This window comes from Crocodylus porosus, unplaced genomic scaffold, assembly GCF_001723895.1.
Source record: "Crocodylus porosus isolate Cpor-Errol unplaced genomic scaffold, CroPor_comp1, whole genome shotgun sequence".
In the NCBI taxonomy this organism is placed as follows: Eukaryota; Metazoa; Chordata; order Crocodylia; family Crocodylidae; genus Crocodylus; species Crocodylus porosus.
The window spans coordinates 60169378-60191336 of record NW_017728909.1 but is presented as its reverse complement, the minus strand read 5'-3'; the positions used below and the strand labels follow the sequence as shown (position 1 = coordinate 60191336).

Genomic DNA, 21959 nt, shown 5'->3' with positions numbered 1-21959 from the left:
TTTTCCATAATCACAGAACTCTTGGTAGGAAGAGGAACTTAATTTGTCAACATTGCTTGAACTGCTTCTAATCTTTGTCCAGAGGGAAGTAACCCTTCAGTGACAGATCAGAGGAGACGGGACCATTATCTGACATGAACTACTAGGCTGCAATTTGAGTCTAATGCTGATCAGTACCCCCCCATCCACAACAGCCCAGAGCCCATGCACACTGTGACTCCTCCCCAGCACCAGCAACAGCATACAGTCCCAGCTGACCCTGGCCCAGAGCCTGACCCAGACTCACCCCAGCCAGAGCAGACCAGCTGGAACCAGAATTCACAGCCCTGAACCCAGCTCACCCTGCGCCTGCTCCGGACCACCTGCCCATGCTGAGCAGCAGCAGTGGCCAGGCAGAAGCTGTTGCTCAGCATAAGGGAAAAGCAACCCTTCCCCCTCAGCCAGCTTCTGCTTGGCTGCTGCCACAGCTGCTCAGCATGAGTGGGTGAGTCCAGAGCAGGAACACAGTTGAGGCTGCGCATGTGGGTTTCAACTGGTCTGGAGCTGGTCCACTCCACCGAGCCGTGTCTGGAGTAGGTGTGGGGCAGGTTGGGGTTGGGGCTATACACATGGGTCTCTACCAGTACCACAGGGATGGGGCCCATGGTGGCAGCATCAAGAAGGAGCTGCTACCTAGAAAGGCAGCCCAGCTGCAGCCCCATTGCATGCCCAGAGAGCAGCAGGATGCATTACCAGCCAGAGAGCACCTGGGCCAGGCAGGACTGAGGGACGCACCGTGGGCCAGACAAAGTCCTTCCCACCCCTGGGCCATATTTTTCCCAACCCTGGTCTAATGTCTGGCATTTTAAATATGATGTCTCAACATGAAACAAACTTGAAAATACAAATGTTCAGCAATTTTAACAGGATTTCACAGGAAAAAACAGAAAAATCCAAGGAAGCATTTTTAGACTGTATTGCTCAATATAGCTTTCATTCTCAAGGTGTTTGTTTAACTAAATTTGAAGCATTTAACAGGCTTGTACTGGTTTTGCATAAACTTTCATTCATAATGTTTTTGGAAAAGGGCAATGGAAACTAGTTCTAAAATAGTCAGAGTACTGACCAGAGAGGTAGGAGCCTACATCAAGACTATGTTTTGGCTGATCAGAAATGATCTGCAACAGGGAAAAAAATTCTGCTCCAAATTAGGCAAAGCAGGGGCTTGAATGTGGATCACACCATCTCAGACTACCACCCACGCCTATCGTCCAGTCCACTCTTGTAATAAGTGAGTCTAAATAAGACACACACACACACACACACACACACACACACACACAGAGTCTACCACTTTGTTTTTGTTCAGAGTTTTTTGTATGTCTTTAGACATATGCAAACCTCAGTTTGTCTGCTAGGGCATGTGTATAGTGCTTTCAATCTAAAGTTACTATAATTAAGCCCTGTGAAAATACTGATGCCACAATCTAAAGAGTTGGTGAATGCAGCCAAGTAAACTCTAATTAAGGAAAATGGGTCTCTACAGATATTTAATGAAGCAGAAGCTAGGCTAGACCAGAGCCAAGATGGGTCACAGAAAGAGTACAAAAAGATCCACAAGTTTAACACAAGCCCACTTGGGCTGCTGCTAGCATACACTTTTCTTGATAAGTACTTTTGATTTGTTTAATGGAGAGCTCAGCCTGGAATCTAGCCACTCTACTCCACACATATGGCCACAGGTATAAAAGCAGTATTGCAATAACCGCTCTTTTTTAGAGCAAAATATTAATTATTTATTGCCCAGCTCATGCACCTGTTCATTATCCATTTCTATTATTCTTTCTGTTCAGCATACAGAAATGTTGAACCAGGAAGCTCTTGAAGGGATAAAATTTGCCGATATACACAGAGATATATGGAAAAATGTATCAAAATGTAGCAAAAAGGTTTCCACACCAGATAAGAATTGTCCCCTTCCTCTCCGTCCTCACTTTCCCTCCTATATTCCTCCTTCCCTCCTCTCAGGCTGCTGGGTATAAGAAGGGGGAACCCCCACTGTCACCAGTGCCCCAGAGTGGCTCCTGCCTCTTTCCAGCTGGTGCTGCAGTGTGTGGCTGGTCAGGAAGCTGGGCTCAGCCAGGGACAGCAGCAGTCGGGGTAGTGGGCAGGTTCCCCTCTCCCTTCCTGCTCCTCCTGGGTATTCCCTGCAAACCCAGAAGCAGTTGCAGAAAAAAAAGCCCCGCTACTGTCCCTAGCTGAGCCAGCCTCTCCAGAGCCCCAGCTGAAGTGGAGCAAAGGTGGCCAGATAAACAGCTGTTTCCTGTACCCAGAGGCATAAGTGGAGAGGAAAGGAACACAAGGGGAGGGGAAATGCCACTGAGCACAGAGGGGAAAAGACAGAGTGCTATAAGGGAGGGGGATTATTTCGAAAGTCTCTGGCTGTTGCTCCCATGGTAGTCTTTCACTGCAGTGAAAGAGGGGGAGGGTGGGAACAGAGGGGTGCAGATACCCCTGCAGTTCTTGTGGCCTCTCCTGCACTGCCCATTTCAGAAACCTGAACTTTGCTTACATCATGTACTGTTAGACTGCCAAAGTCACCTGAAAGCTCATGGAATCCATGTCTCTGTTCAGTCAACTCTGTACTACCATATTTAGTTGCTTCATTAACTGTATTATGACCAATAATTCTCAAGCAAGACTTGCACCTCTGTGTTAAATATAGTAAACCTGCATTGTTAGAAATTTCATCTTACGTTAATTTGTAGGAAGATTTTTTTCCCCATGCTCTATTGCTCATAGAAAAACATACACTAAATCTTTTTCAAACTCTTCTCATGTTATCTGTCTGTTCAGCATTAAGTGATGTAAATAAATTATGTTGTTAAAACAGACACTTTTTATTCTCAGCTAAAATTGAATATTCCCACCATCCACATCAAGAATTGTATAGTATTATGGTTAGCACAGTTGTTTTAATATTATTGCAATAATATTTGCTGGATACTGTTTGAAAATGTATATTTTCACCTAATTATCAATGTTATTTTATAATCATTTGTGATTTGACATTACAAATGTCTTGTGCTTTGTTCTCTCTCAAAATGCAAAAAAAAAATCCTCCCTCCACTATTCACAACATCCATAGGGAGCTGAAAAAGGAAAGGGTGCCTCAATTCAAATACAGAGACTTTAAATTTTGTCTTTTCCTACCTGAGCACCCAAACTGGCAACCATCATATGAGTAAGAAGTTTAGCTGCAAACATTGAACTCCTGGTGCAGAAAAGATGTGAAATAATAGCCAAAGTGAAACCTGCAGCAACAGGAAAAAAACCACACAAGGTTCTCAGAGATAGGAATAAATATACTCAGTGTTTCAGACAATTAATTACATTATTAAAGAACAATCTCCAGAAACCTCATCTCTTGCATGCCATCTTCATGCCTTGTTCTTCCCAGACAAGGAGGAATTCTAAGGCTTGGTCCATGTTTAAGCCTCCCTTAGAGCTGTTCTCAGATTCTATAATCATGCGGAACCACCAGGGCATCTGATGTTCCTCCCAAATCCTATGGCTGTGTCCAGACAAACGAAGATGTGCAGTGTGTGACACCACAGACTCCTGGATTGAGTCTGTGGTACCACACACTGCACGTCTCAGTCAGATGGATTGCATATTGGCTGAAGGGTCGCACTCAGAGGGTGGTGGTGGATGGGTCATATTCGACCTGGGGGGAAGTGGGCAGCAGAGTCCCCCAGGGCTCAGTCCTTGGGCCTGCGCTGTTCAATTTCTTTATCAGCGATTTGGACAATGGGGTGAAAAGCAACCTGTTTAAATTTGCTGATGATACCAAAATTTGGGGTGAGGTGAGCACGCTAGTAGGGAGGGAAACACTGCAGCAAGACCTGGATAGGTTACAGGAGTAGGCTAACAAAAACAGGATGCGTTTCAATACTGACGAGTGCAGGGTGCTGCACTTGGGCAGTAGTAATCAGCAGCACATTTATAAGATGGGAAATTCCCTTTTTGAGAGCACGGAGGCAGAAAGGGATCTTGGAGTCATTATTGACTCCAAGATGAACATGGGCCAACAATGCAAGGTCATGGCTGGCAGGGCTAACTGGACCTTGTCATGCATCTTAAGTAGGGCCAAGGAGGTGATCCTCCCCCTCTACGCGACACTGGTCAAGCCACAGCTGGAGTACTGTGTCTAGTTCTGTGCGCCCCACAGGGATGTGGACAACATTGAGAGGGTCCAGAGGAGGGCCACCCACATGATCTGGGGACAACAGGGCAGACCCTACAATGAGAGACTGCGGGACCCAAACTTGTTCAGCCTTCACAAGAGAAGGCTGAGGGGGGACCTGGTGACCATCTATAAACTCACTAGGGGGGACCAGAAGGGTTTAAGGGAGACACTGTTTCCCCTAGTGATACCTGGCATAACAAGGAATAACAGCCATAAGTTGTTGGAGAGTAGGTTTAGATTAGACATCCGTAAGAACTACTTCACAGTTAGAGCGGCTAGGAGCTGGAACCAACTTCCAAGGGAAGTGGTGCTGGTTCCTACCCTTAAGAGGTGTGATGCCTACCTGGCTGGAGTCATTTGAGCCCAGTTTTTCTCCTGCCCAGGCAGGGGGTTGGACTTAAAGATCTACAAGGTCCCTTCAGACCCTACTTCTATGATTCTGTGATCTGTAGTGCTACAGAGCTGTCCACGGTGTCATATACCACACATGCAGGTGCTCCCCCTTGCAGTATGGAGGGTTTTTTTTCACCCCAGGAGATCCGGGGAGATCCTGAGGTCCCTGCCAACCCTAATTTTCTATGATTCTGTGAAGTGTTCTGTGTTCAAAGCAATGCAAAAGTAGTACAACTTGCTTCCCACCGCGTAGCATTGTTTTATGACAGGCAGATGTGTTGGGTCTGATTCTGAATCCCAGGTTCCACCTGTATCAAGTATGGATATTTACAGTATTGATCCTGGAAAAGGGTGATGGAACTTTTAAGAAGTGAAGTGAAGCCATACCCTGGCCTTGAAGACTGGAAGGTGGGTTACTGCAGAAAGGGAAACTGACTTTACGTCACTGACGGATTTCCTGATGCAAGGAGAATTCTTGGTTAGCAGACCAGGCATTAGGTCTGCTTTAGTAAGGTCAGGACCTGAAAATCCTTTGCCTTTTGCTCCAGATTTAAAGAGGGAATGAAAACCCTTTTCCATCTAAGCCTATAAATATCTCCCTGTAATTATTTTGTTTTTCATCAAGGCATAAATTTTCTCTGATTTTTGAATAGGCTAGAAGTATCCTAAAAGTTGTCGGAGGCAAATTCTTACAAGGTTGTCTGCTACAATGTTTTTTTAAAACAAAATGATAACAGCTATTAACAAGCAAACAATCCTAATGCCAACTTACCTGAAATACAGATGAATCCAGAAGAGAAAAAAGCTTCATTGTACGAGGACAGCTTGTCCGTCTGGGCATAGACTGCATAAATGGACATGTGAGAGCAGGAGCACTCCACATAGTCTGAAGTGTCATCAACCACTCTGCAGAACTGACCATCAGACAACCAGCTATAGCAGAAACAAAAGATTCACAAAGTCCTCATTCACAAATGTTCATCTAGAGACTGATCTCTTAAAAATAAATAAATAAAAAAATAAAATCAGTCTGAAATTAAAGTGCCTTTTATAATCCAGAAATAATATGGGATTTAATTTTTAAGAAGTAGAACTAGTCAAGTATTTATCCAAGGCATGATTCATCCAGTTGTCTAAAACATCAGTTTGTGTTATGCAAATATCAAGGGAACTGGCTTTGTCTAATTCTCATACTAACCAGACTTGAAAATGACAGCAAAAGTGTTGTTTTCACATGCTTATAAAAACAAAAAATTCCAGACTTCACAAATTAATCTCTGACATCTTCCAGGTGCAGTCATCAGACTACATTTTCTACTTAAAATTGAATCTGTATAGTATTTGCAGCTCTTCTTTGCTTTTTCTAGTTGGAAAATAAAGTAAATACATAACATGGAAAATAGTTGCACTAAAGAATCACTGTGATTGTATTTCTCAAAGCTCTTATAACATTGGTATGACTTGCTTTGTAATCTAACTTATATCATGGGCTAGGTACAGACCTTCAAAAGCCCAAGGTGGAATCAATCCAAGCTACCTGTTTTTCTGTAATCAGCATAGCAAACAGAACATACATTCAACCTTGGGTAGGGGTAGTGAGGGGAAGTGGGGGTGGGAGGAGCTAAATCTTTGATTGGGTTCACTTTTAAACCAGTTTGTGTGCACCAAACTTCTGTTACAGGTATAGCCTGGTTTTGTGTGCTGAGCCTCTGTTCTGTTATGGGTGTAGATTGGTTTCCAATCACTTCTACTGGTAAAAACGTAATATCTGTACCTGGCCATGGAGAGTGGTTTATTGTATGCTGATATTTGTGCCTTTTTAAACCTATTTAGTGTTCATGTTTTATTTGGTCTTGGGCCAAGTTGCTCCAGGTAGCTCCGTAAGTGTCAGTGAGGACCCTGTATCCTATTCCATAAAACTAGACACATATCTGAAGTTCTAAAATAATGAAAAGGAAAAAGTGTCCCAAAAGAGAGTGTGCATAAAAGGCAGAATCAGAAAGTGCCTCAATTGTCCTGCTGCCCCTCTTCTTTTCAAAAAAGAAATTATTTAATCCAGTAATGGAGTGGTTTAATTTGGCCATTATAATGAAAATGATAATCAAAACTGAGTAAGACTTGGGCAACTCACAATGGGTTATTTAATTTGCCACAGAGTAAGAAACAAAGCAACCACAGGCTAATGCAAGGCAGCATGTACAACTGATCACACAAGAAAAAACACCACCAGCTAATCTGTACTTCTGCACTAGATACTTAGCATGAGCTAAGAAAGCAAGATGAAAACTTGCAGTCTCCTGCAGTCAGCTCAGTGTACCTTCCCATGAGCCAAAAGAAGGGTGAGGAAAGTTGAAGGGATGCAGATATTTCGGTCTGTGACCCTTCCAAAGTAATTCATTGTGGTACGGAGAAATGCAGCACTTTTTTTTTTTTTAATATTTCTATAACTATAGTTATAACTATATATATAACTAATGAAATGGTCATAGTTTTTCCCAACATTTTAACAACTAGTTATGCTGAGCAATCTACAGAAAACAACTGATGATTTAAACTTGTTCAAACCTGTATCACAGACTAACAAAAAGCAGCTCTGATTCCAGAAAAGCAAAATTATTTTATATTGGAAAGTGCCAAAAATATAGTCAACACACTCACATTTATTCTGCATACCTAGAAGCTATAGTGTTTATAAAACATACCTTCCTGCAGCCTGATTCCAAAGGAGACAGAGAGATTTATGTGGGACAATATGACTGTCCGAAGCATAAATCCGATAGATAACCTCATTGTTATCTTTCAGTGGGAGTGAGCTCTGGCCTTTCAAACTTAGTGAAAAAATCTGAAATAGCAAGCACAATGTAGATACATTTGACATCAGAATCCGGTGGTTAGTGAATAAATGTAATTGTGTACATCTACTTCCTGGAACATACTATGACATGCTCCAAATATTAAAAGTTTAAAAAAAAAATAAAAAAATCAATATTGGAAACAAGCTCAGATCCTAACAAGAAGCTGCAGTATTTCCATACCTTGTTTTTCAGGGCAGGTTCTTTATTACCCGTTGCAAACCACTGCTGGCTGCTGTATTCTGTGAACTGCACAAATTTACACTTCTCATCTCCAGGAGGAGAAGAGGCAGCAGAGACCTCCAACAAGCGTTCAGGAACCTGGATAGAATCCCCCTCTTTTCCATCAAACTTGTGTCCGTTGATTTGCTGAGGGTACCAGTGGTGGGCCATAATTGCAATATATGGGCAGCTGTCAAGTATGGTTTTACCTCTATTGAAACAAAAGAGCAATAGTTCTGTAAGTGGAACAGAAATATATCCTTTCACTACAAGGTGTGCAGTAGTAACTGCTGTATTTATGTTACTTAATACTTTTAGCCCTTTATAACAGCGTTTTTAAAAAGAGATCTAATGTCTGCATGACTTGTAGAAGAACTTTGATATTTGGTAGTTGGTTAAGCCAAAACAGGTAAGAGAGGTGGCTTTGCTGTCCCCATGTAAACTAAATCAGAAGGGGCTGCTTTATAAATATCTGGAAGTCATTGTTTTACTTCAGTGTTTTGTTCAAGACTGATTATAATTAAAATTTGTCAGAACACCATTGGAGCCTTGTGGCCACTATCCCAGCATCTTGGTTAAAAACTGAATCTCAGGATAGAAGAAAGATAAAATGGGAACTGGTGTGTTTTTCATTTTTGGCCTAGGACATATTGCATACAGCTACGAACAAGCCTGTGGGCTCAGTTCATACTTATTTTAGTGAATACTGTCAGAACTTTTTTTTAGTTTGGGGTTTTTTCTGGACATTTCACAGTTCTTATTAGATACACCTGACACTCTCTAGAACAATGCATCTCTGGGGAAAAAACCTGCCTCATCTGTTGTATACAGATAGACAATCTGTAAAATGGAACTACCTACACATGTATAATTCACTGTATTCAGATGAATGCTCTAAATGCCTATTTCTGCAGCTAATCATTGGACTTGTTCAAGAACTAGGGACCATGCATTTGCAAAAAAAACCCTGAATTTATACACACCTGGGATATAACACCTTAAAATTGTGTTAAGATAATGTTATTAAATGCAGTCAAGCATTCCAAAGTCTAGGAAATTGCACTAGTTTAGGAAATTGTATATAAACTAACTTAATTAATAACTAAGGTTCCCAGAGCAGGCTTAGTCCTACTCACTTCTGCAGATACGTTAGCATATGACTAATTGAATGGGTATGCAATTTTTGTTTTCACAAGTGCAGTTAGGGACCAGTTCTGTTACTGAACTTGTGGAAGCCAATTAAGGCCCTACATTTTCTGACTTCTAGTCACATCCCAACCCTTACAATATCATACCAACAGCATTCTGCAGTAATAGTACATAAATGAAACTGGCCTATAACCAAAATAGAACAGAAATTTGGCACACAGACTGGTTTAAAAATGGCAGAACCCAGTCTGGTTGGCCCCCATCACCAAAGGGTAAATGTGTGTTCTGTTCCTATCTAAACTACACCACTTACAGAAAACTGTGAGACTTATATCGATTCTTTCTTCATTTTTTTTAAGTATCTGTACCTAGCCTATGAGACTATCATAGAATGGCGTACATCTCTATAGGAACTGTGTAATATAACTGGTAAGTCATCATCACTAGGCAAGTCTGAATGTACACTCCTAATATATTTTAATTCAGTTTTCTTAAGATCTCAACAGTACATTGTCTAGCACTCCTTCCTCATACTGTGAATTAAAAACAATTTACTTTTCTCCAGATGATCCACATTTTATTCTGGTCAAGAGGGAAAAGGCAAACTTCTCAGTAAGTTCAGCTAGCAGACTGTATCCCCTTGTGTCCTTACGCTTTGGGCTAGCAAGAGCACAGAGTATTTCATAGAACAGACTTCGGTTTTTATCAACGAGGATCTGTTTTTCACCTTCAGCTGCTACCTAAGTTGGGAGGGAAAAAAAAAAATGAAAAAGGTAGCAGAAACAATTATTGCTTTAATTTTTTAAATTGAGAATTATGTCTGACAACACTGACATTATGCTTATCTTAATTCCTAATTATATTTATACTGAGAAATGTCATCAAAACTTGGAAAGACAAAGTTTATTATTAGTAAAACTTTTTAATATTTAATTTTTGCCCCAGTCCTACAAAAATCTCAATTACGGGCCTGCATAAAGCTCTTTGTAAGTCTCAGGGTGTAAACTGAAAATTATTTCTCAAGCTAAGTAATAACTGACATATAAACTAAGGGAAATTGCATTTACTTCTTGTTTACACTTTTAGAAACACAATTTAAATAAAAAGTTGGTGATTTTAGCCCGTTTGCAGTTATGAAAATGTCTCACGTGTTGCTTTATTTTCAGTCACATTTGTTTATGAAATACATTTTTCTTTTTATTTAATGAATTTTGCTGCAAGCATATTTTGTATTTGCCAGCATAACATATGAAACACATGCTGCTTATCAGGGTATTTACTGCAATGACATTTAGTATAATTTTCAATTGCCTCTCATTTTAATTCTAAAGTTTTCATTTTTTTCATTCTCCTATCACTAACATCAAGCTATGAGACAGCTACTGTCACAGTGATGTCATAAAAATGTGCATTATTACAGTGATTTGACTATTAAAGAACAAGTGTCCCTGGCAGATGTTACACTTCCGATGCGATTAGTTTAATTGTTTCTTAAATAGTTAACTCAATGACATTTTCAGGCAATTAACGTCTCTACAAAAGGGGAAATAAGCCACAAAAATACTGCACAAAAAATGAGTAATATTATTGTGATTGGTTTCCATCATGCCTTAAATTGAATGTGTGGCAAGGTTGGTACCACAATGGGGTCTCCAACCATCCCAAATGAAGTCCTCACAGCTGACAATCAGCTGGTTGGACACCAGGGTTTGTTTGAAGGGGCCCTGGTGTGGTTCCTATCAGCTGACAGTCAGGTGGCTCCAGGACTATAGTCCCTACTAGCTGATGATGATTGTCAGCTGACTCCTGGGACTGCAGAGGTCAGCTGGAGCCCTAATGTGGGTTCAAGTCTAGAGATAATCATTTGATTGTCAGGCACCCAGCTTTCAGCTTGCAAGTAGGACACAGCTGGGATCTGACCCCTGATCCTAAAGTAATGTGTCCTGCTATGTACATGTGGCCTGGCAGAAGGCCAGACTGTGGGGAACAGGGATCAGATCCCATTGCACCTTTAAATGAATGTCTGTTAGCAGCTTATGTGGCATTTTCAACTCTTCCAAAAAATCATCTCTCGTACCTTGCTTCAGTATTTGTCTTTTCCATTCTAGTCTCAAAATATCACCATTACATGAAATGAACTGTTGCCTTTAATCAATCCTTGCAGTACTTGGGAACTTGAGATGAAATATTCAGGTGCTTAATGATCCCATATGCCCCTGGAAAAGTGTAAAGGAGCTAGGCAAGCAGCTAGACCAGATCAACTAAGAAAATCCAGCACCGCAAGAAGAACTGCATAGCTGTAGGTTAGAGTTTATGTTGATTCCTCTCCCAGAGACAGTTTAGAAGTCAAGGGAGCATTGGAGACTTGACTAGGACACAGTATATTATGACTATGTACACTTCCTTAGGGAAGGTTAGAGCTGCCCGCAAAGGCCAAATCAACTAGTGCTCAGTCTAGAACCAGCATGAATCAAATAGGAATAATACGCTCTCTTACACTATTGCACTAGACGGAAATTTAGCACAAAAGAGAATGTGGGTTTTTTCAGTACAAGATAATTCTTATGACACTGTTAACCTTTTTAAATAGGTTTTGAATTCTTGGCAAGTAACCACCATTAGCTTAAAGACAAGCATATGTCTTACAGGCCTCTGATATCCTCTCTCAGGTTTTCATTAGCAACATTTTTAGAATTGTAGCACTCTGTCTCATCTGGTCATAGCTGCTGATTACCGTTTTGATCTGTTCACAACTCCAAAAGTTATTACACCCTTATAGAAGTCAGTAGTCAATTCAGAGGGGATATATAAATATTTACCTTATCTATTATGTGCATCACAGCAGTGAGTTGCTCTTCTGTTGTTTCTGTGGCTACTTTGATATTTACATTCTGGAGGACCCTATCCAAAATGGTCTCATCAAGTGGTTGGTACAGCTGGTCCAACAGCCCCCATACTGACAGGGACTCTGAATCTGCAACAATTGTGATGTTGGCAATACCATATGTATCATCTACTCTGGCGCCTCCTGTAGGATTAGAAAGTATGGCCTGGAAACATTTAGGAAATGGATTTAAGGATCCTGTTTCTGGAGTCAGTGTTATATCCAGCACAGCACTTCTCTGTCCAGGTTCAAATGTCAATATGCCTTCAGATCTAATAAAATCCTGTCCTGCAATGGCTGGAGATATGAAGGTGTGATATGAAGTTTCAGGTCTTTTCAGCTCCTTAAAAACCAAACAAAGAATTCCAGAGTAACTTTATGATAATGCAGACAGCTCAAAACTAAGGGACAGCTCTAAACAAAGGAACTTTAAATGAACAAAGCATTTTTTTTTCTAAACATAAAAGTAAACTTTTAAATTCAGTGATAACCTGGAGTATATGCCTTACATATGCACTTTATTGAAGGGTCATGGGGCAAGAGAATGCAACATGGACTATAATAAACTGGGAACTTCCTTATACAAGATGCTAAATTCTCTCTCTCTCTCTCTCTCTCCTGTAAAACTTAACTATTAAACAGAAAAGTGAAAAGTTGAAGGCTATGCATATTGGATCCAACCCTCCCTGATCTCTCTCAGAGGGATTCATGGATTTAGGTATTACAGGACCTTAAGCAATATGTCAAAGAGAGCAAGACTAATTCTACATCCTCCACACACCAGAAATTCCACGCAACTTCAAGAGCTCTTGACCATATTTAGTAGCTTAAGGAGGAGAGCCATCAACTGAAGACAGAGACAGTCATTGTAAATAAGTAAAAAACAAAAAAAAATTAACCTGCAGGTATGCAAAATAAGATGAATTCTAAAAAAATGTATGAGAAGCCACTAGAATTCAAACAAAGAATATGAACGTTAAGTGAAGAAATAGCTAGTTTGCAAGAAAATTTTACATACAGATATTTTGAGACCGTGATTACACAGGTTCCTTGCTGGGCCTGGGACTGACACTAAGCAATAAGCCCCACATGTATATTCCTCCTTCTTGAAAATACAAGCCCATCAACTGGGCAGCGTACATGATGGGCCCTAGTACTACTCTCCAGCACTCTGTCTTTGACAAGCCTGAAGGCAACATGGAAAAATATCATCAGCACCCTTCTTAAAACACCTGCTCAACCAAATTGTCACATTCAGACATGGATGGCGTGAGAGTGAATGAGCAAAGCTTATATTTTGTTACCAGTATCAGATTCATCAAGAAGCTGTGTAGACCTGACCTGAAAGCCAGAAATAGCTGCTATGGCCATTAACATGCTTAAGCAAATGGGGTTGACAAGGCAAAACCTGGACTCACTCACCACCTCACCCAGCATATGTATTGCCTTGGATCTACCAGTCTTACACATGGTTCCTTGCTCCTTGTTAAAAAGTTCTTTATGGTGCACAAAAAGTGCATGTTGGAGGTTGGGGAGAGGGAAGAGGAAGCACCCCATATTGCCCAAGGTCCTCAGTCTTTTCATTACAGAATTTCCACAGGGATAGCATTGTTTATGGTTAGGAAGGCAGTAGTAGGCATAGAGCTGGTTACTCAATCTTCATTAAAACAATGAGGCATGAAAATGCTACTTAAGTTAGTTCATTCATTCTATATACCACCCTTCCCAGCAAAGGCTAGGATCGCTTTATAATAAGAGAATGGAATAACTCATAAAATTGTTTTAAAAAATAGTTCTATAAAACTTATAAAACAGGAGGAAAGCAAGGCTAGGGACAGCAATTACACATAAATGTGTGTATGTGATCAAAAACCAGTTCAAATCTGTAACAAAACAGAAGTTCAGTGCACATAAACTGCTTTCAAAATGGCCGAACCTAGTTTAACATATGCCGGAATGGATGTAGCATCAGACTGAACTAATTTAGGTTAAATCAGTTTATTGAACTTCTGTCCCAGATCCCCTCCAGATTTAAGTTAAACTTACAGTTCCCCAGCATCCTAGGATGCTTTCCACCTCCCCCACATACCACCCCCCACCACTGCAGCGTGGATAGGTTAGCCTTGGCCCAAACAGGGACACACACTCTAGTGTTCTCTGGCTTCTGGCCTGGGCCACTGCAGGCATGTGGCAGCATTTCTGGTAACAAAAATGAATGTCTGTTCACCTGCTTTGTGGTTCAATCCATGCAATTCAATCTTCTCAGACTAAATTGAAAAGATTAAATTGATTCGGCCTTGGGCTTTTTGACACACTGTACCGAGCACAAGAAAACAAAACAACTTACAAAGGAACTAAAATATCAACATGAAAGAGACCCCCTAAACAGTATCTCAGACTAGCATCGTTTGTTAACCATTTACCCAAACAAAGGATTTATAGCACTCCTGAAAAATGTCCAAACTCAGCCCTCAAGTGCAAGGGAGTTCCAGAGCCTAGGACTGACTACTGAGAAAAACCCATAGCATTTTCTCTACATAGACTTGGCATATTGATGGTACTTTCAGAAGGCTGCTCTCAGCTGACTTCAGAGATCACAGTGGGATTTAAGGGGGAGGTGGTCCTTCAGATGCATAGGTTCCAAACTCTAGGATCTTAAAGGTTGAAAGAGTACCTTGAATTGTGCCTGGAAAGCTACAACTTTTTTTTTTTCTCCCTGAAATTGGACTGATTTTATCATCATTTGCCACAGAAAACAGAACAAGATAATTGCCGATTTTCTTTCCAAAAAAAAGAAAGAATGTGTTTTGAAATGTATTTTATGATATCTCCTCTTGACCAGAGCTTTGTAGGTTATTACAGCTAGGAGGAGAAATTGCTAACAAACGTGAGTATTTTTAATGCAATTTTATTTATTTAGAAGTATAAAATTCTGCCTCCTTGAACAGAGGAAGAATCAAACCACTGGAGGAATTTCCATCCCTAAATCCCTACGGTTTCTTCAGGCACAACCCTTAATCAAAAACCTAGTATGAACTTCTCAATAGGCCATGCAGCAGTGGTTGTACCAGTCTCCGTTTCATTATTCTGTTTCTCTCCCAAGCTGCTCTCCTTCACGTATATTTTAATCCAATAAACAATACTCCACAAAACTACTGCATCCAGCAAGTCCAGAGCAACCTTTCTTTGATTTCTTTTTAGGGGGGAAAAAGTGTTTAATGATCAGATATCTTAAATAAAAGCTACTGGCTAGGCCTATGAGTTTCCATATGGCCAAATCAATCATATATCTCTTATTATTAAATGTTAACAGATCTATTGATGCTTACATAATTATACACACACACTTATATGAATATTATAATTATTTTTACAAAATTCAATGGCATGTAGCAATAAATGCTATTTTAGGACATGTAATGTTATATACTACTATTCATTTAGTAATGTTAAAATACAGAATTAAAACAAATTTTTAAATAAAATTCATATAAAGTGAAATTCAAGTAATTTCAACAAAAATGTTAAGCACATTTTTCAGAACTCCTGTTTTGAAGAAGACTGCCAAATATTTGTTTTCCATGGCAATTCAGCATAAAATGTATTTAAAATATTCCCATTAAACATAAATGCCAAGTTTCAACCAGCTCTAAATATGATTTTTTCTTTTTTAACTTGGATTTATTTTTGTAGCATCAAATAGTGACGGTATTAGACTGGAGCCCTACTCCTGCCCTGTCAGATGTCACAATAATAAAAATAAATTATTTTCTAATGTGTTCAACCCAGCAGCGTCTGAGTTCCTCGCCGACAACTTTACACCAAGGAGCTTTGTACTGTACCTGAAAGGAGGTAATAATACTTAATATCATATTTTACAGATCACAAACTGACACAAGGAGGTTGCTCAGTGTTACACAAGAAGTCCATGCTCGAACCAGGAACTAAGCCATGATTGTCAGTTCAAGTCCAGTGATGTAACCATAAAACCAGTCTTTCAATACCTTTAGAAGGACAAACATGACACAATATAAATGGAAGACAAACCATGTGGGATTTCTGTAGGTGCACTAAATATCTTCATTTCCTCTTAAGGTATTACAGTCTTCCTGGTGTATGGAAATACTGTTTCATTCTTCACTGCTTTCCTTTTTTGCCCCAAATACATACACATCCAGAGCCATGCATACACAGAAACTAAATGCTGAGTTACTATTCAAATTTACAATAAAAACAGCTTCAGCATTATATATCAATAACAACTTAAAGCTTCCTTCAGGCAAATCTTCTCTGTCTCTGCAGTAGAAAAGAAATCCTTTTTAATGTCAAATGGTAGATTCATTCGGAATGCTATTTGCACTGACTAAAGGAATATACTTAGTGGGCAGCAGTAACATTTTTAATTTTTCTCAGCAGATTATTGAAAATCCTTGTAATTGCTCATCAGTAAAGACTTGTCTTTCAACAAAATCACCATCTTTGCTCATTATGAGCAAACCTGATTTTTATCCTTTCCAGCTGGATTCCCAAAACCAATAGGGATGAGAGAAATAAGTGGGGACAAAAATTAACAACAGTGAGCAAAGGAAATTCAAAGAAACTGTGGAAAGGAGGCCAAACTCTTCATTGTCCCTGCACATAAACAGGTTTAAGTAATCAGGTTTAAACCTGTAACAGAACACAAGTTCAGTGCACATGGCTGAAACCGGTTTAAGATAAACCCGGTTGAATGTAGTATCATAGTTGGTAGGGTCAGCAGGGACCTGAGCAGATCATCAAGTCAGACCCCCTGCCATGGCAGGAAAGAGTACTGGCATCAAACGACCCCAGCAATGTGATTGTCTAGTCTTGTCTTAAAGACCCCCGAGGTAGGAGCCAGCACCACTTTGCTTGGAAGTTGGTTCCAGATCCTAGTCGCACTGACAGTGAAGTAGTGCCTCCTGATGCCTAATCTGAAATTTACCCTCTGCCAACTTGTGACCATTATTCCTGGTCACTGCTGGTAGTGCTTGGGGAAACAGGGACTCCCCCAGTGCCTGCTGGTCCCCTCTGACTAGTTTGTAACAGGCCACTAGATCCCCTCTCAGCCTTCTCTTCTGGAGGCTGACCAGGTTCAGGTCCCGTAGCCTTTCCTTGTAGGGCCTGCCCTGCTGCCCTCTGATCATGCAAGTGGCCCTCCTCTGGACCCTCTCCATGTTGTCCACATCCCTCTTGAAGTGCGGTGCCCAGAACTGGATACAGTACTCCAGCTGCGGCCTGACCAGTGCTGCACAGAGGGGGAGTATCGCCTCCTTGGACCTACTTGAAATGCATCTGTGGATGCATGACAAGGTGCGGTTGGCCTTCCTGACTGCATCCCCACACTGCCAGCCCATGTTCATCTTGGCTTCAATGATGACTCCAAGATCCTTTTCTGCCTCTGCGCTGACAAGAAGGGAGTTCCCCAGCCTGTAGGTATGCTGCTGGTTCTTCCTCCCCAGGTGCAGCACCTTGCACTTGTCAGCATTGAAACCCATCCTATTCTCATCCGCCCACCCTTGTAACCTGTCTAGGTCCAATTGTAGCCTATTCCTTCCTTCTAGCATGCCCACATCCCCCCACATCTTAGTGTCATCAGCAAATTTGAACAGGGTGCTTTTTACCCCCTCCTCCAAGTTACTGATGAAGATGTTGAACAGTGCGGGCCCGAGGACCGAGCCCTGCAGAAACCCACTGTCCACATCCTTCCAAGTCGAAAATTATCCATCTACCACCACTCTCTGGGTGCAATCCTCCAGCCAGTTAGTGACCCACTTGACTGTGCACATGTTGACACCACAGTCCCTCAGTTTCTTAATGAGAACAGGATGAGAGACAGTGTCGAAGGCCTTCCTAAAGTCCAGAAAGACTATGTCCACTGCTACCCCTGTGTCTAAGGATTTGGTGACCTGGTCATAGAAGGCCATCAGGTTGGTCTGACAGGACCTGCCTCTAATGAACCCATGTTGGTTGCCCCTAAGCATAATATCCCCTGCTGGCCCCTCTTGGGCACATGCCAGAATAATTCTCTCAAAAAGCTTACCCAGGATCGAGGTAAAACTAACTGCCCTATAGTTTCCCAGGTCTTCCTTCTTACCCTTTTTGAAGATGGGAACCACGTTGGCCCTCTTCTAGTCCTCTGGCACCACACCAGAGAGCCATGAGTGCTTATAAAGCTGCGCCAGGGGTCCCGCAATGACCTCAGCTAATTCCCTCAGCACTCTGGGGTGGAGATTGTCCGGACCAGCTGATTTAAATACATTCAGTTCCTCCAGAAGTTCCCTGACTAGATCCTCACTGACTCAGACTTAACTGATTTGAGTCAAACCAGTTTATGAAACTTTTGTCCAAGACCCCTTCCTGGCAGATATTAAAACACAGTCCCCCAGCATGCCAGCATGCTTTCCAGCCCTGGACTCAGCTATGCTGTCTGCTCCAGCAGAGAAGGGTTGTGGGGGGAGGAGGAGAGGGGGAGGCAGGGGCTGCCCCCCAAGCAAACCCTTGCTGGGGTCTGGGGCCATGGAGGGAGGTTAAACTTCCCTTTCCACAAGTGTAGAGCTACCCTGCCCTGCTAAAAACTTAGTGCTGGCTGTGACTGTGGAATACAAATCCCAGAGGCACCAGGAGGCAAGAAGGGGAAGTGATGAGCAACCCTGCAGAGACCTGCTGCAAATCCCAGAGACCTCGGGGGCAGCATAAAGAGGAAGTGAACAAATAGCCTGTGCTAGCTACATGTCATACTCTAGTGCCCCCCAGCTTCTGACCTGAGCCAATTCATGTATGTAGCTGCATTTTCTGAATCAAAAGTGAGTGTCTGTCCAGTTGTTTCTCAGTTTAAACTCTGCAGTTTAAACTAACCTTCAACAACTGAACTGATTTAACCTTGGGCTTTTTGACCATCTGTACTCAGCCTTATTGACCTAAACTTTGTGATACTCTGTACATGTTGAAAATGCCTATAGCCATTCCTTCTACATTTACCAGATTCCTGACAGTGGGACTACTATATTTTTCCTAGCAAAAATCTGAAAACTTGCCACCATACAACCTGGCTAGAACATGGGAACCAGCTACTGGATAACAAATTCATGGAAATATGGAGATACATCACGACTAGTTAAACAATGCACATGCACTACTAAAGAATAGAACACACAACTTTGTATTAAGATGCAATTCAGGAAATGATAGGATAGAATGATAAGATGAGGGCTTCTCAGATAAGTAATTAGTTCATAAGATACATAGACTCAAGTATTTGCAATCTACTTGTAAGGGGTTGAGAGGTAACATTATCTTTGTGTGGAAGGTATCTGATAATACTATATTTCAGGGGTTCTGCTGGTCACATGCAGTTGCTAGGAAGAATTTTTCTGCATTAATACTTTATCAGCTCTGATTTTTTTCTTCTCCTCACCTTCCTCTAAATCACTGCAACTTGGCCACAGCTTAAGGGACTGAGGTACACTGCTGCTTCTGCTACTATTTTGAAACCGGCCAGGTACCTAGAATAAGTGTCTTGGCTCTTCTGCTCAACAGTCAAGGAGATTACCAGATGTGGGTTTGAAAAGATGTTTTTCCTTGGATCAGACTGGCAAGGACTGGAAATAGCAAAGGAGTATTCTTGTATTGTGTCAGCCACAATCCTTTTCCTAAGATCCTACGAACATGTGTCAAGCAAGGCAATGGTGGTGCTTTTATCCCCCAGTCTGTTTTGGTTTTTTTTATCTATGGAGTGCTGATTTAGTTTTTATAATGTGGTTGTGGCTATAGTGAGTTGGATGAACTGTTGCCTGAAAATGCAGGGGATTGGATTTGGTAGCCTGAGGCCCCTTCCAGAACTCTATTTCTGAAATACAGAAATGAATGTTCATTTGCCAAAACATAATGCTTCAGTAGCAGAATTCCTCAATGATCACTGCATACCTGAAGCTCAAGTGCTAACCTAAATATCTTATACCCTTCTCTTTTCCAACTCTAAATAAAAAGGGTATTTTTAAGTCAATATTTCAAGGCTTTGACAGTCCCCAAGATACTGACGAAAGTATTTTTTTCCTAAATATTCTTTGGGCATAATTAGAGGTAGGAAATAAGGCAATGCAGTTGGTTAAGTATAAATGCTGATGTGATGGAACCCTGATTTTAAAGGGAGAAGGCTGAGGGTTTCTTAAAGGGAGAGTTTCAGCAAAAACCTAATCTAGTAAATCAGCTAATGCTTCAGGATTACTCCTTGAGGTCACTGAAGACCCCTTGCACATAATCACTTTGATGATGTGATCAAAATGAAATCATTTTTGTAATGGAAAAGATGCTAGACTAGAATGGAAGTAATGACCGTTATAGTAAGTGAATAACTTGAACATCTCCTCAAAAAAGTAATCTAATGCTAAGTACACTAGCATATGCTTTAGAACAGTGGTTCTCAACCTTTTTTGGACCAGGACCCATTTGTAAACATTGATGGACAGTCCCAACCCAGTAAATAGTTTAAATAGAAAACAGTCCCCTGACCCTGCCTGTGCACCTCAATCCTGACCCCAATTCCTGGGGGGGCGGGGTGTATGCGGCACGGGGGGCCTCAAGCTGCCTATGATTTCCCATGTTTTTCTACTTCAAAGGAGAATCCATTTTTAAAGTTTGTTAATCCATTTTTAAAGCTTGTTCACAACTCTTTCATATATTCTTGCAACCAACATTCGGGTCATGACCCACAGGTTGAAAAATCCTGCTTTAGAGAATAATGAAGATATAGCACGTAAAATAATTCACTAGTCTTACCTGTGTCCTGTAGCTCACTGAGATGGTGAGTGCTGTGCTAGAATCTCTGACCACCTGCAAACTGACTAAAGTGGTTTTTTTATGAGCTACAGCCAGACGAGACCCCACAGCAAAATATATCAGGCCACGAGGAGAATCACTTTCTGGGACAGTTATGTAAGCAAATCTGGCACTGTTGTTCAATGCTGCTCCTGAGCTTACTTCATACAGCTCAACAAAAAAATAAGTTTCAAATTCAGGTACCTGTAAATAAATAAATATTTCCATATCAGTGTTATGTCCAGCAATACTAAGAGAAGCATGTGCTAAAGAATATATTCCTTTTATTTTGTTTGTTTGGTTTTTGTTTTTGGGGGGGGGAGGGGGTTAGAAAATTATTATTCTGTTTCCACAGTAAATTCCTTGTGTTAACAGTTATCAGAGTGATTCGTCATTCACATCAAAAGAGGATGAAGTACTATCCTAAAAGGAATAATGGTGAAAGGAAGATAAATATTTCATAAATTGTAAAGAAACCTTATCATCTTCTTATACCTTAAACGTATAACAATCAGTGCATGCCAAGCCATAAAAGTGAGCCTTTGGGGCCAAATTTTCAAATTAATTCCATGTACAAAGTATAGATCTTGTGTAGATTTTGTCCTCCAATTCCCTTTTTACACTAGCAAAAACATGTATAAAAGTATAAGCTACTTCCTACTGCCCCTGGAAAATGTGCATGCATTAAGATCCTTAACAAGGGTCAAAAACTCCTTTTTAGAATCAGGAAAAATACAAGCACTGAAGATTATAGAGCTTATTTTATCTCAGTAGATTTATTTTTTAAATCTAGTTTTGGGAATTTTGGGGGGTTTATTTCACCAGGAAAACAGGATCTAATAGTTAGCCATCTCAGGCAGTTAAGCTGACGTTGAACTGTAAATAACTAGGCCCTGCCACGCACAAATTCATAGAATCAGAGACAAGTACACTTAGAAGGGATCACCAGTGGTCATCTAGTCCAACCTCTTGCCTGAGGCAGGACCATCTCTGTCTAAACCAGCGACAGGCAAAGACCGGCCCGTGGGCAGGATACGGTCGGCAGTGGACTCCATTCCCCAACCGCCCCTGCGAATGGCTGGGGCCAGTTTCTCAGCCACATCTGTGCGGGAAAGCCATGCAGGCAGGGGGCTGCTGGGAAACACAGTCCGGCTGCTGGCCGGATTGGCCGTTTTGCCCACCCGAATCTAAACCATCCCAATTAAATCCTTCTTCTAATCTATTACTAAAATGACAAAGGCAACCCAGCCACACAGCCATAATGCACAAGCACCCTAACCTGCCACTGGTAGAGCAGGGGGACAATGGTAGCCAGTGTCCCTCTGCTGTTAGCACTATTACACTTACACTATACACTTGAGAAATCTGAGGAGGAGGGCATCCCTCCCTCCCTCCC

The 21959-nt window shown here is 41.2% G+C and overlaps 1 protein-coding gene across 1 annotated transcript in view; it reads right to left on the bottom strand.

Annotated features, from left to right (window-relative positions):
* Positions 1 to 21959, bottom strand: part of ADGRV1 (adhesion G protein-coupled receptor V1) — a 466251-nt gene that overhangs the window by 225259 nt on the left and 219033 nt on the right. Inside the window, exons 77-83 of the mRNA XM_019532360.1 lie at positions 20525 to 20767; positions 11664 to 12071; positions 9400 to 9584; positions 7657 to 7906; positions 7324 to 7463; positions 5394 to 5554; positions 3193 to 3293 (exon numbers count right to left, since the gene is read on the bottom strand). Of these exons, the coding sequence (XP_019387905.1) occupies positions 3193 to 3293; positions 5394 to 5554; positions 7324 to 7463; positions 7657 to 7906; positions 9400 to 9584; positions 11664 to 12071; positions 20525 to 20767 (1488 nt within the window). The remainder of the gene's footprint in view (positions 1 to 3192; positions 3294 to 5393; positions 5555 to 7323; positions 7464 to 7656; positions 7907 to 9399; positions 9585 to 11663; positions 12072 to 20524; positions 20768 to 21959) is intronic.